Source organism: Strix aluco, chromosome 8, assembly GCF_031877795.1.
Source record: "Strix aluco isolate bStrAlu1 chromosome 8, bStrAlu1.hap1, whole genome shotgun sequence".
In the NCBI taxonomy this organism is placed as follows: Eukaryota; Metazoa; Chordata; class Aves; order Strigiformes; family Strigidae; genus Strix; species Strix aluco.
The window spans coordinates 1,517,252-1,532,073 of NC_133938.1; the positions used below are offsets into that span (position 1 = coordinate 1,517,252).

The 14,822-nt window shown below is 44.6% G+C and overlaps 1 protein-coding gene across 1 annotated transcript in view; it reads right to left on the minus strand.

Annotated features, from left to right (window-relative positions):
* Positions 1–14,822, minus strand: part of LRRC7 (leucine rich repeat containing 7) — a 171,707-nt gene that overhangs the window by 10,302 nt on the left and 146,583 nt on the right. The window contains exons 19-22 of the mRNA XM_074831760.1: positions 12,202–13,879; positions 10,307–10,456; positions 5,670–5,789; positions 514–732 (exon numbers count right to left, since the gene is read on the minus strand). Of these exons, the coding sequence (XP_074687861.1) occupies positions 514–732; positions 5,670–5,789; positions 10,307–10,456; positions 12,202–13,879 (2,167 nt within the window). The remainder of the gene's footprint in view (positions 1–513; positions 733–5,669; positions 5,790–10,306; positions 10,457–12,201; positions 13,880–14,822) is intronic.

A 14,822-nucleotide genomic window follows, 5' to 3' on the forward strand; every position in this document is an offset into this window, starting at 1 on the left:
TTATTCTGCAAGTCAGGTGCCCCAAACAGTTATTGCAGTCATTAAGGCCAAACGTCATGGGGACAGGACCACTTAATGAAGAAAATCCTCAGCACCCGTTTTGTTAGACTGGGGGGACTGGCGCTGCCACTGGCCTTTCGCAGGGCTGAACCGGAGCAGCCAACCCAGACCTGGGAAGATCAGCGTCTTGCCAAATACACTGCACAGTTAGCACTGAACTGAGTTACTGGGGAATGGGCAGAAATTGCAAATAATGACCCAGCGATGTCAGCTCTGCTCAGGAACTTCAATGCCAAAATTGTGTCGCTTGGTCAAGCCACGAAAAAAACCGCTATCGCTCCCCAGTGGCAGGAAGAGGACAGACCTGCTCGCCTGCCTCCAGCTCAGGCACGCTCCCCACGCTGCCTGGCTCAGCTGCCCTCTGCTATTGCCCCAGGCTCCCTTTTCCTGCTGTACACAGTGCAGAAAAAAACAGGCAGTTTTTGTCAAAGTGTTATAGACACGCTTTCTCACCTGCTCCTGATACGCATCTGTACTCCTCTGACCCTTGGTTTGGATTAAACACCGCCCTGTCTGAGGTGCCCGAGAGCTCTGCGAAGAGGGAATCTGAATAGGCAGTGGTGGCTGAAACTGCTGAATGGTGACTTTGTTCATGTTTCCTTCATACTGCTGCTCGCGGCTCCGATGCTGCAGGCTTTGTGATCCCATTAAAGTCTGGATATGGCTACCTGCCTGTGGGTAACGTAACCCGTTAGGCCAGAAATTCAGGAAGCTGAAAAGAAGCAATTATTACAACTTACAGAGTCAAGTAAAAGCAAACCTCTTAAATCATATCAGAGGTTTGCCTTTTGACCACAGTTGGAAAAAACCGTGATTAAAAGCAGCAAGGATACGCCCATTGCATTCAGTGACCCTAGGAGGTTGAGGGAAATTAGCCATATAGAGTCTGCTTTATAAACACAAAGTGTTTTTTTTCCCTCATGTCATGACATATGCTTCTGCTCAGAATGCTTTGTCAACTGAAAACATTGAATAAATTGCAGTGGGGTGGATTATTCATCACAGCACACTCTGAAGATACTGGGTTTTTTTCTGAGGATAGTTTGGAATAAGATTTATAACACAAATACAGATTTTGGCCAGTGTTGTGCACTGTGTATGCAAAGTGTAATCAGTTAAAACCTGTGCCTTGTCCTAGGAACAAATGTGGCTTTTACAAAAGGTAACTAATCAAATTAACAAATTTCTATGATAATATCTACCGGTTTGAAGCTCTAATATTTTGTAAATGTAAGTGAAATACTGCATTACATTGACTTGGCCTTTTGATAATTTCAGAAAAAAAAAAAGATGACTGCTATCATTCTTCCACCCCCTCCATCCCCCGTGCCCTTCACGTTGGCAGCTGGGGTCTAACAGGTGAGGTTTGCTTTCTGGATTCTGTTTCTGACATGGTGAAGTTGCATACTTGCTTATTCTTCAACACACAGTCAGTATTTAGGCACATGGATTACATAAATATTTGAGGCAAATCTTTGCAAAATAAATTGAGACAATTTTATCCTTTCCATATTTACAGGATTCAGTTGTTGTTGCTTATACATAATCACATGCAACTTAACCATAAGGGAACGAGCAAAATTCATGCTCCGTTGTATGATCAAATATTATTACCTCCATGAAATACCGCACCGCTGCTACTGAGAGTTCTCAGATTACACGTGCCCGTCAACCAGTGCTATTATTTGAACAGCCTGAATGTGGAGGAGCGTTACGACTGCATGCCTCAGTATCTGCAAGTCTCTACGGACAAATCAGACCTACTGAAATGACATTTCACATTAAGTTTACACCAGCCAGCGACCCAATCACATCTCGTCATGAAGGTCTAATCCTCGGTGCTACTGAACCTTTATGATCCTGCGTGGAAGAGCCACCAATTGTGAGACTCTATTTTAGACAAGTTCAAATTTAATACAGCAAAAGATCAAAACATTTCTTACCCGTTGGCCAATCATCCGGCCTCAGAAGTTATAGCAGCCAGAGGATTAGAATTAATTGCTTGTTGCCATAGCAAAAATACATCTTAACGGATTTCTAAGATATGTCTGCAGAACACGTCAGTAATACAGATGCAGTTGGAGCTACTCGTGTCACTGAACACACAATCCCAGCGAGACACGCAGTGACTGCGAGCAAAACTGATCTGCTCTGTCTTATTGTTTTGCTGATGACATATGAAGAAAGGGAGTAGGTAGAATACATGTCTGACAGTTCTTCAGTTTAGGACAAGGGGGATAGTCTCAAGGTGAGTAATGACAGAGAAATCTCAATCCCCAAACTCTTCTTAAAACACAGCTCACCTGTGTCAGTGAAAGTGCTTAACAGACATTGAGAAACCAAGAACAGCCTGTACTGCGAACATCCCACTTTACAGGTCAGGGAGATCTTCAACTCAACCACAATCAGAAGGGAAGGAAAACGCTCAAAACAGACTTTTTAGCTATTCATCAACTCCCCTGCGGCAACAAGCCCTGCCTGCAGCAGATTGCTGAATCCATGTCACCCTGCACCGCGGAGACGCAAGGTGAGCCAGTGACCATGGGCAGCACAGTTCTGTACTTCGTGTTGTGTCAGACTCAACACAAGAGGATCCCAAAAAAGCAGAATGTCATAAATTCTGTTTGCCCCAGATACAATCCCAGATCCACCACAGCAGGTGCACTGTCTGCCTCAGAGGAAGATGTCTATTTCAAATACAAAAAAAAAAAAAAAAGCAATTCTTCACTGAAAAACCCCGAATCTTCTTTATCAAGTTAAAAAACCTTTGTAGTGAACAGCAGATGCTGGAAATGAAAGAGCCTCCAGGCTGTTGTGACCAACAGAAATGCTCCCAGGTCAGAAAGGGAGAGAAATGATGTCTCAGACACTTCTGTACATCCCTGTTGAGAGGCAGCTGCCTTGCTCTGGTTCCGGAGCACATGTTCCTTCCCCATCCTCTGAGACCGTTACAGCCCACGCAGGGATCTCCAAGAGTTTGTGTGGCCTCAGCCTTCGTGGGGGCTGCTGTGATCCTGCAGCAGAAGCAGCCAACTAACAGTCCTATGCATCCCTGCACAGCTCTTCCTCTTCGAGGGTTGTCACCCTGCACCCAGATCAGCTGGCCTGATCTCTGTTCACTTTCCATCTCTTTCCTCACTCTTCAATCCCTCTTTTTCATAAGGAGTCATTTCCAAGATCCGTTCTGGTGATCCCCCACCACATTTCTACCCCTTCCCTTCTTAGGGAGGAGCAGCTAGCTTGGAATACAACTGATTTAATCAGGCATGTAGCTGACACCTCTCTTGTTGGCATGACAGAAAAAGTCGTTGTCCAGGAAGCGTAAATACTGTAGTCTTTTAATAAATCACTGGACTATTCAATTTGAAGACTAAAATATCCGACTTTTCCATAAGAGAAACAACCCATAAATTATGGGATGATCATGTAATGATCACTTAAAATAAAACTGGCATTTAATCTGTATTCTGAATAGCAAAAAGGACAGAAACAACCACTCACACCCCACATAACGATGCAGTGATGACTGTGCAGCATTCCCACCCTACCTAACATACACAAATCACCATCACTACACGTATAGCAGCCCTCTGTGTGCAGACCATTTAGAACATGTATTACTGTGTCCATACAGCAGCCTGAGCACACAGTCCATCTGTCTACAGTCCACGCTCGTCGTCTTGGAAGGATGAGTCCCAGCTCTTCCTCCAGCGATTCCCCAAGTACAGTTCTACCATGTAGTGACCCTGCCCTGCAGGAGCCCACTCACACTAGTCCTCCTAGGTTATGGTAAAACACAACATATACTACAAGTTCTATTTACGTTATTTAATTGTTTGTCATGTTGAACTTTATAGAAGATCCTCTGAGTCTGACTTGAAATAATTGCTGTATTTTAATCCCCAGATGCTGGGAAACCAAGACACGTGAGGTCACTTTTAATGGAGAAGAGATTAGTGTTGTCGTAACAGCACATTGCAAACCACCTCCTGAGGATGGTGGGTAAACAATTTTCAGAATTCATTTTCTCACTCCTCTTAAAAGACTTTGAAGAGATCGTATCACTACTTCTTGTGTATTCACACTGTGGCTCTTGCTGGAGGTGGATAAGCTGCCTTTCTTGGAAATGAGAATTATTTATTCTGCAGAAAAAATTCCCTATTATGCAGACTGTTTCCCCAATTTCATTTCTATTCTTTATTTAACATCCAGCACAAAAGTTAATTATTTTCAGCTCAGTGTCCAATATTTACAGTATAATTAAAGTAGCTGACAACAGATGTAACAATGGATTGGTCCACTGAGTTAAGCAGATTTCAGCACAGTTATGCAATGTTTGTACTTACCATATCTGAGCAGCGAGATACAGAAATATTCAAAACGAAACAGAATCTGCAGTTTCTTATTATAACAACAATAATGATGCGCAAATGCAAGACATAGACTGTGTTAGATTGTGTGAATGGGTAAATGTAGGTTTATCCCAATATGCCAGTGAAGATAAGCAGCGACTCCTCTTAAATGTCTTATCCTGGTTTCTTGCACATCAGAGGATAAATAAACCCTTCAAATAACTTGGCTGTCAGGGCACTGTCAGGGCACCCTCCTGCTCACTCTCCTGTGCCCGGGAAGGAGTCCCTGGGCAGCTCAAGGTGCGGTGCCTTTCATCTCCCATCTCCAAGCAATTCTCTTGCACGTGTGTATCCCATCACTACGTTTGTAAGAAGGTGAGGGCTGCTGCTTCTGAAACTGTCTTGGATAAAAAGATGTGAAGCCAGTAGGGAGACATTTGCCTCAGCAGAGCTGACAGTTCATTCCACTACAGAAGTTATCCGTGTGCACACTAGGACTTTCACACTGGTTTTACTCACTCACAGGGCTTTACTTCAGGAAGGAGCAGGACCCATCTCCATAGAGGTAACAATCACTGTAATTATCACTGCTTAAATTGGTGGCTCCACCTTCTAAAGCTGATTGCAAACACAGCTTAGTTTGTCAAGATCCTCCATTCTGCAGCTTTATGATTAGAGCATCTAAACATGGCAGTTTCTCAGTGGATGAGCAGAGCCAAGCTGGGGCTGGGAGAGAGCAGCCAGTGTTTTCATAGAGGCAGGCCAGATCCAAGCACTGGAATTTAATATCCACCACCACAAGGTACTAGAAATCAGAAGCCTTTCTAGTGAGTTTATCAGCAAATGATGTGTGCCCAGGATGCCTCTGCCAAAATGTCTGTGACTGTCCAGACACTGGGCTGGCCTCCATCTCAATGCATTTATTTTTTTGTCATGAACTGAAGAATGACATTGAAAGGAAAAATTTGAATGAAGGCTCTTCAGGAGAGCAAGGAGCCATCTGATACATGCAGGAACACACCTGCCAAGCCCACTGTGCCCATTTCACATGCTACAGATCTAACTACTAGCATCTCCATAAACAAATGCAAAACCAGGTAGCCAGCATGAAAACACCATCCTTAATTCATAATGATTATTGCTTTGAACTCTGAAAGAAAAGCAGGTGTTTCCCAAACCTCATTAACCCGTTCTCCTCCTTCCAGTGATTCGCTGGGAGAAGAGGATGACGGCAGCTACATCAGCAGCCTTGCTTACCTTCTTGGTGACGGTGTCGGGCGGCACGTCCCGCCGCCCCAGCGGGTAGGGGTTCCACTGGCTGCTCACAGACACCTCCTCCTGCCCATTGTCCAGGATGCTGCTCTGCTGCGACGGGGTCTGTGGCGGAAACGGTAGGGCAGCCTTTAGTCACTGTCACACCATGACCGAAAATTCTCTCTTCATATGTGTTTCAGTAATCAACCCAGTTAAACTGTAACACGCTATCACTAAAATGGAAATCCTTTTAAATTTCTACGGTATTTCATTAACGTGTAATCATATTGCTGTGGGACTCTCTGCAAGCAGGAGATCTTGAAAGATATATAAGAGAAATGATGAGAATAATGAATGATGAGAGAAAAGAGAAAATTAATTTAACATAACTCATTATTTTCAGAGAAACAAATTTTGGCAAAGTTCCACATTTAAACACGCAGTCTGCCATTAATTATTTGAGTTAAAACTTTCTTACTGGTCATTCAAGCACCCAAAACTTTTTTATTAAGTACTTGCTACTGAGATTAAATTATATGCTTGTATTTCCTTCAGAAAATATTCCTGAATGGCAATATCGAGCTTGTGACTACTCTCAGGTTGCGCTACGCTCCGTGTACTGCTGTGTGTGGTGAGCTCCTCACAGAGCTCTGGCTAGGCTAGGGCTGGTTTTGTTCTGAGTGAACAGGATAGCCCACATACAATATAACCAGTAATTAAATACCTTCCTGAATGTGAATGGGCATAACACATATTTAAAGTTTCCTAAATGAGCTTCATGCTTTTGTTAATATTTTTCACTTTTCTCTCCTTTTATGCATATTTCTTCTTGGTCACTTTCCCCCCCCCCTTTATTTTATTCCTGTTCTCAGTACTTTTGAGGATGTGTGTACTTTTTCTGTCCCCTCTTGGCTTTCTATTACCTGTTTTTCTATTTCTTTACCATAGCTGGAAATCTTGCTAACATGGCTATGGCTCTTTGTGTCAGACTTTCCAGAATGCCAACACTGTACTACCACTGGCAGCACTCAGCGTTATGTAGTGCTTAGTCAGTTAACTGCTTATTCAGTTCTGACTAATGGTAATCTGCAAAGAAAAACAAAAAAGTCTGTGCTTCCCCTCTGTCATTCAAGCAATTTCTTCTTCAGCTCAGATTAAAAAAAAAAAATTATGAAACACTTCTTTAGATGAATGAAAAACAAATGAAACTGTTGCTTTGAAATATTAAAGCTGGTAACTGGTCAATTAAAAGCTTTTTTCTGTGCAAGCTTAAAAAGCCTTTAAAAGTAAACAGAAGTAAATGGCGATTTAAATCATACTCCTCAGAGGTTAAGTAGAAAAATTCAACCCTAATTATTTAAAATCAAAGAAAACTTTCATTATAATTCTCTCACATTCAAGAAGTCTTCTGGAAAAATTGGGAAAAAAAATGTGGTTTTCCTTATGTTAAAAACCACTAGAAAAACATTTCCCCTGTTGAAACTACAAGATCTCCCTGTAGAGCTTTCTTTACACACGTTAAAAATGGAAAACTGAGAGCAACCTCAGCATTTTTTCCCCTAGGTTACCTGCCCAGCTCAACAGGCACCAGTCCCAGGGCCTCACGCAGCAGCACTGCTGCTCTCTCAGACAGCACAACACTCTCCACCACTGGCAAATTTGGGCCCAGAGCTGTGCGCTGGCACGCGGCCACACAGTGGACTCCACGATGTGGCTCCAAGTCCCCAACACGCAGCAGAGCCTCTGTGAGCAGCCTGCCTGGACGCGCTGCCAGGTCAGCCCCTGCCCGGGGCTCCCCAGCCCAGGGCACGCTGAGCCCTGTTTGCCCACAGATCAGAATCTGTGTCCCAGTTTAGGCCCAGGTAGGGCTCTCTGTGAACCAGCCATTCTGCCCTGTTTGCTGCACGTCCCCCTGTAACCCTCCCAAACAGGGGGTACGTCATCTGAGAACCAGTGCAGTAAACACCTTCTACAGTGAAAAAGTACATTGCAAAAACTTCTCCTCTGAATAGCAGTAAAATCAATGAAAAAGCAAGGCCATCATCTTTGTGATGTGAGTCATGCCTTCCAGAGCGCCCACAGACTGAGGTGCCCAAGGCTGTGCTGCAGATCTGCTCACCTCCCCGTGAGACCAACTTATAAAACATGCTGGGTGCCCTCACCACGACGGGATTAGTGAGGCAGCTTCCCATGGGAACTTCTGTTTCCCTCCTAAGTGATACCTGTGAATATGTTGATTATTCCTAAAGGGAGGTGGTACTGTACACTTCTGACAATGAAGTGCACCAAACCATAAACGTTTAAAAGAACTGTCAGATGGATGCCAAAATTTGAAAGCATTCTTCTGAAAAGTGTTTCTTTTGTCACGGCAGACAACGCTGTGCTGGTTTTGTAAGTGACTGACTAATCTGCAGAGGTGAGTTCACACTCAAAATGGAAAAAGAAATACAGAGGGTGCTGTCTGCTTTTTCAATAAAGAGAAAAATTCTACAATAACAGGTTTTTCTTTTCATTTTCTGCAGTAAAATGAATTTGCCTACTTGCAATATTATTCATTTACAGAACTTGGACAGACTGCAAACAAACTACGTATCTATTAAGTCCAGGTAAGAAATGAAGAGCAGCAGTTTAAACATTTTACACATGGAGTAGAATCAATCTAATAAACCTTCTCAAAATAAGTAATTGATATACTTGATTTCCTGATCTTCCACTGGACAATTAGACCTCACTCATTACTCTCTTGAATCTAGGCCACAAGAAAGAGGAAGAAGAAGAGGTAAACACTAGGCTGCTGTGGCCTGGATTCATTAAGAAATGCAAGTTCTTTTGAACACATGAAAGAATAAAATTAAACAATACTAAACATTCATTTGTTCAACGATCATTTTTCACTACTTTCCGAACAGTACAGTAAGAGAATACACCCCCTTCATGCAGTTCAGCATCACATTTTATATGGGTATGTAGCAATGAAATGCTGGTGAAATATAAAGCAAAATAACTGACATAAGACCACACCCCAAAACACGTCACTCTAAACAGTTTCATGAATTTCCTCAGACATCCATATATTAGTATCCATATTAATCTACAGCCTAAAATTCCTGAAGTGATACATAATACCTTATTCCTAAATGCGTGTAGAAAAATAGTACCATTATTTGGAGTTGATACCACACGGACTTCTTTCAAGGACTTGTGATAAGAATCAGTGTATACCCAAGCAGACAAACAAATTCTTTGAAAGAAAAAAACAGTATGACCAACAGTGGAAAGCTGTCCGTGCCCAAACACGCACACATCTACGGTTAAGATTTGACCTAGATGTCATCAACTGCACAACAGTGAAGCACACACTAACATTAGGACTTGTTTATATCCAGGGACAGCTGAATGGGAGGTGTAAATGCAGTTAACAGTGCATGGGGAGTAAGTTACGGCCGGAGACACCCGACAGTGACCTGTGTGTGGGGGAGGTGTGCTGCTCACCCACCCCAGGGTGCAATGTGTATGCCTGCAGGAGTAAGCCAATCAGTGCTAAGGCCTCTCCTCTGGCCAACCAGCACAATCTGGTCGATGTTGCTGCCATTAAATTATCTTACTCTTCTAACCAGGCTTGGATCTAAACTCCTAAATCGGGCATTGGAACCCTCCTTTGGAAATTTCTGGCCAGTGAGGACTCTGGAGCCCCGGCCAGGGCTGGCCCGGGAGGGAGCCAGCTGGCCTGGGCCAAACCACGCCTGAGGCCAGTCCAGCAATTAACAGCGCAGATGATCCCATTTCAGCGCCTGGACCCGTGCTCCGTTACCCTTTAATTACTCATAGGGACATTGCTAATTTGTACCAGAAGCTCCTGCTGCTAACGCAGCAAGACACTGACCGATGCTCGCCACTTCTAGCACTACACACGCGCCCCCGCAGCGTGACCGCTCGCGAGGGGCTGCGGCCAGCTGCTACGGCGGCTCTGCCGTGGCCGTGCGTGACGCAGAGGAAGGTCTCGGCGTCTCCTCTCTGCTACCCTGAAAATGCTTCACAAAAGTCCCTCTCTGGCTTGTCATGTGTGCTCTTCCCATCAAACATTTGTTTGGATATAATTTTGTATGTATCTACTTATCAACAATATATCGTTAAGAGCTGTAAAATAAACAGTAAAAAAATGAGAAAATTGCTCTCTTTCTATAGGCACTGCTCAACAAAAATTTAAAATTAGTTTAGGTGTGGTAGGCATGTACTCAAAACTCACCAACTATTACAGCATACCCAATTAACGTTCAAATATTAAAATCCCTCGGAGCCTATTTAAACGCACATTCAACATTTCTACATTAATTTTGCTAAGCTCAAACAGTCACAAAACAAAACACGTTCTCCATTTCTGTGCACAGATTAAATCACTGAGAAAATGATTGCATCAGTCTGTAACACGAGAGCGGAAAGCAGTAATGACAGCCACGTGAGCTACCGAATCCAAAAAGCAAGATAATATTGAGTAGGAAAACCGTATTACCATCATCTTTGCTTTTTGGATTGTGTATAGTATAAGCATGAGTAATAGGCAAAAGCTAAACCAGGAAAAAGCAAGGAGTATTATTAATTTATTTGGTAATGCTGGTATATGCTGGCTATCCCATACTTACTTTCGGTAGAGGTAGCTCTTGAAGCATTTGGTTTTCAAATTTAGATTTAGTCTGCAAGTTTAAAGTCATGCTTCTGCCGGCATGCATTGCTGAAAACCCTCCAGAGTGCAGCATGCCAAGGCTAACTGTGTTGTGTTTGTAAGCAGCGGTCTGAGTAGAGGAAACAACCACGTGACAGGATATGAACACACATGCTCCTTGAATTAAGTATCACACATAAATGGTTAATTTCACAAAGTTTTAGTTTAAGCAAACAAACAGTACCGAGAAATAAATAGCTTCTTGAGGCATGCACTGGGTCACACGGAAGCAAATACATCGCTAGTTATACATAAAATGGATACCATAAAAGACTTCAACGCTGACAGCAGATGAGATATGTTGTTATCTGTAGTTTGAAAATTGCAGTACATAACATGGTACAAGTGTTTATTTTGCAAATACGGCCGAATTTTGGTACGTCTGCGCAAGCCCCGATGGGCCAGAAAACAAGTATCTAGCATCAAAGCGCACCAAAGGCAGAGGAAGGAACCCTCCAGAGGAAGGAACCCTCCAGAGGAAGGCTCTGCACCACCTCACGATCTTTGCCGCTGCTCCCTGCCCGGCAGCTGCCCGGCGGGACAAGCTCTGAGCTCTGGCAGCCCAGCGCAGCGGGGACACGGGCCCTGCGCCCTGCCCAGGCCCTCCCCCCAGTGCCATCCCCACCGGGCAGCCCGGCTGCTCAGAGCCTCGCTTATCGTCTGCTGCAACTGGCAACTAGCTCACTGGGACCGGCAGGGATTACTGGGAACTCAGCTTAAGCAGGGGAAACCACCAGGGCCAGCTTCCCAGGAGTTCAAGTATTCCGTTAGCAAATGCACCTTGTGCACTAAGTGTAAAGATATTTCTTAAGCAAACAACATCTGGGAAGTGTTTATTTCCACCAGAAACGTCTCTACTCGGGGTGCACTGTTTTGCCTAGGTATCAGGTATTTCCAATCAGTTTTACACGACACAAGGAAACCAGCTGAAATAAGGAAAAAGCTTCAGGCTTCAAGCCTGGTTTTAAAGTTTACCCATTTGATCCTTAACGATATTTTAATATGCATCACATCTGAGCAACTGGAAGGTAATGAATATAGTAACACCAAACTCATGAGTATCTTAGCATCAAATAGGTATATGGACACATTTTGAAACTAACTTACGCATTTCACGACAGTAATTTTTCACAACCACTTCAGATTATGAAGTAAATCCGATTCATGAAGTAGGGCATTAAATAGTCAAGGTCATTACCGAAATCATGCACTATAGTACTTGTACTGTTTTGTATAGAAGGTAAATAAGCATAACTTCCTATTGCTAAAAGGAGTAATAATCATATTCCTTGTTAGAAACAGTGGCAGTGCATATCCAGTGATATTTTTCAGAGTTAAGAGGCACCCTTAAATCCCCTCCACTAACAGTGATAGGAAAGCTAAAATACATTATTTTACTTTTTATCTGTGATGGTTTTCTTTATTTCCTTTCACTGCAAAGATGTATCCAACATCTTTTAAAGCTCTCAAATCATTACTGAAGTGGTGGACTTCAGCAGCACGTTCACAGCTGTTGGTGAGGAGAGATTTTTACGGTTTTTATTATTTCAGACAGTGCTGCAGCGGTTCCTACATTAGTAACGTGCACTGTGGTGTGCGAGTCGTGCAGAGACTCTTTATCGCTCGTTCACCCGGGAACCCCTCACTCCAGCTGCTTCTGAGCACCCCCAGACCCCTTTGCGGGCCGGTTCCTCTGACACCAATGCAGGAATTTCATTACTGGGAATTCTGGTGGTTACCACTGTACGTGCAAATAGTTTGACATACCGAAACACACAACTAAAGGCATTAATTGCAGAGAAATGCCAAACATACCCTGTCTAACCTTCTAGCTTCTATATGTCTAAGTAGCTGTTGTCTCCAGTCAGCAGGCATTTTAGCACAGCTCTCATTTCCCTTCACAGGGGTAGGCCTTGTCTTTATATCACTGTTATCGGAAGGCTTGTCGCCATAGTTACCCAAGTTATAGTCTGACGGTATCTTTTCCAGCAGAGCTGCCATTGTAGGCCTCGCTGAAACCGGCCTGGTTTGGGATGTGCCGTAACTCTCTGTACTGTAGCTTCTTGCAGACAACGGCCTCCTTTGTGTAAGGTTTTTAACTGGAAAGCTTCCAGTCTGGGCTTTCACTTCCTGGTAGGAAGGATGCTCGTCTTCGTACCTGCCGTTCCTCTTGAGGAACTGAGACTCAGAGACCGAGATACTGCTTTGGCGCTCCACAGCTCCTCGGTACGGAGGCCGGCCATACCTATCGCCAGGGGGCAGCTCGTGGGGCTCACTGACTCTCCTGAACATGGACATCTCGGTGGAGCTGGCCAATGAATCCGCTCTCCTCAAGAAGCCCGGCCGAGCGCCCTGGCTCGTGAAGGGGGCACTGACCGCCTCCTCGTTGACTGAAGGCTGGGAAAAGGAGAACATGTGCTCCACGGGGGGGTAGCCACGGTAGGCCCTGGGGCTGACCAGATCCTGGGGCAGGTTTTTACTCTGCTGGGTAATGTACTCGGGGTTGAGCTGGAAAGGCGGCGGTAGCCTCTTCTCTGCTGTGACCTCCACTGCTCCCTGCGGGTTGAAGCTTTGGTCAAACTGGTAGACTTTCTTCGTGACGGACGACTTCTGCTGCGGCTGCACCTTGACGCTGCCATAGGTCAGCAGCTCGTCGTCCAACATGGGGACCGACTGGCTGCGGGACATGCTCAGCATGCCATGCTCTGGGCCCAGGAGCTTGTCCACCCTCTCGTGGGTTCCTACAGTATCATTACCAGATGCATAGTTTTCTAAGGGTATATTATACACTTTGTATGTACCAATGTCTATCTCATCGATACTTTGCGACTTCTTAAATTTGTTAGTTTTTAAATCCCTCATCATGGGAGAAAGCCGTTCTGTACTCTTGCTGATCGAAATAATGCTTTTGGAAGGATCTGGGCGACAGTGGATATGGGAAAAGACGTTTGTGAGACTTCTGTTAGCATTTGAATCATGATATTCCCATGCTATTCCCGGAGTGAAAGTGCTAGTCATTTCTGGAGACTCTTTGATGTGATCTTTCCTCTCAGGCAAAGGGCTGGTGGTGGGGGTGCTTTCCAGTTTGGAAGGAAAAGCTGTCCTGTCTTCAAAAGGACTAGGGGTTCTGGTCCAATTTTGCCAAGGATTGGGAGGAGGCACTTCAGATTCGTGTGTGTTTCTGAGCGTCGGCTGCTCCAGCTCCAGGGGAATGCCAACTATCCTGTCTTGTCTAATCAACGGCCTGCGTCCATGTGCGGATGTGCTTCTAGATTTCGTGCTCAGGAGGGGGTTGGCACTAGGGTTCTCCACCGCGCTCTCCTCCGCGACGAAGCCCGTGTTATCGTAGTGCGAGCTGTCATTCCAGCTGTCGGCGAAGGTGTCGCTCAGCGGGCGCCTGTCAGGGCGTGGCGGCAGGTTCCCCGCTGGAGTGGATTCCCGCTGGCTCAGCAATGGCTTTGTTTCAAGGGGCTGCGGAAAGGACTGTGCCAGCCTGCAAAAACCAAACCAAACAAAACAAGATGAAATGCCCTCCATCAGAGCACAGAAGCAGTCATCAGAAAGATGCAATTCTAAAGCAGTTTAACATTCCCCCATCTATACTCTGGCTTTGGGATCGTACTACGAGACGTGCACCCTGTGCTGCTGCTTTGGCATAGATGGTTGCAGCAGTTTTTTGCGCTGGAGTAGAGATTCTGTAACTACCTACGCAGAAGTCAGTCCAAAGTCCAGGGTGGCTCAGTGCCATATAAATCCAGCTGAACATATTTTCCTGCTTTAAAAATAATCTTCCATGAGTGCAAGGGAAGAATTTTCACACTTACATTGGGTTTTTTTTAAAACAAAAATACCAGATTCAGTTTGCCCGTGTTCTCACCACCAAGATTTTATACATCTCCAGCGAGCAGGCCCCAGCCTCTCTTTAACAGGGAAGAGTCTGCGGACGGAACTACACGAGGTGATTTATGGCAGGAACAGACAGGGCAGGGTGCTTCTGGGACGGTATGAGAGCGTTTTCAGGTTGCTGATGGCCAGTGCAAATGACAACTTTCAAAGAACTGCATTGTTCTTGGAGGTCCAGGGCAGAGTGAGCCTCAGGACAGCAATAATCTGAGGGACACAGGCTCTGCTATCTGTGCTAAACTACAGCCAGCTGAAGCTCAGGACCACACGGAGCAGAATAATTGCAGCTCAATTACTCGGTGCTTTTAATGCACAGTTATAGCACGCAGTTGAAAAAACAGCTGTAGAATTACTGACATTTATAGAGTATGAACAGGTGGCCAACTGCACAGCCTGGGCTTTGAATAGCTATGTACACCTCTGCAAAACTGGGGTAAAAACGTTGTATTTTTTTAATCGAATGCTTAACAGGTAGTATATGATCACTTTAAATGCATATGAGAACGTAAGACAAAAGGCAACCAGAAGCTGTG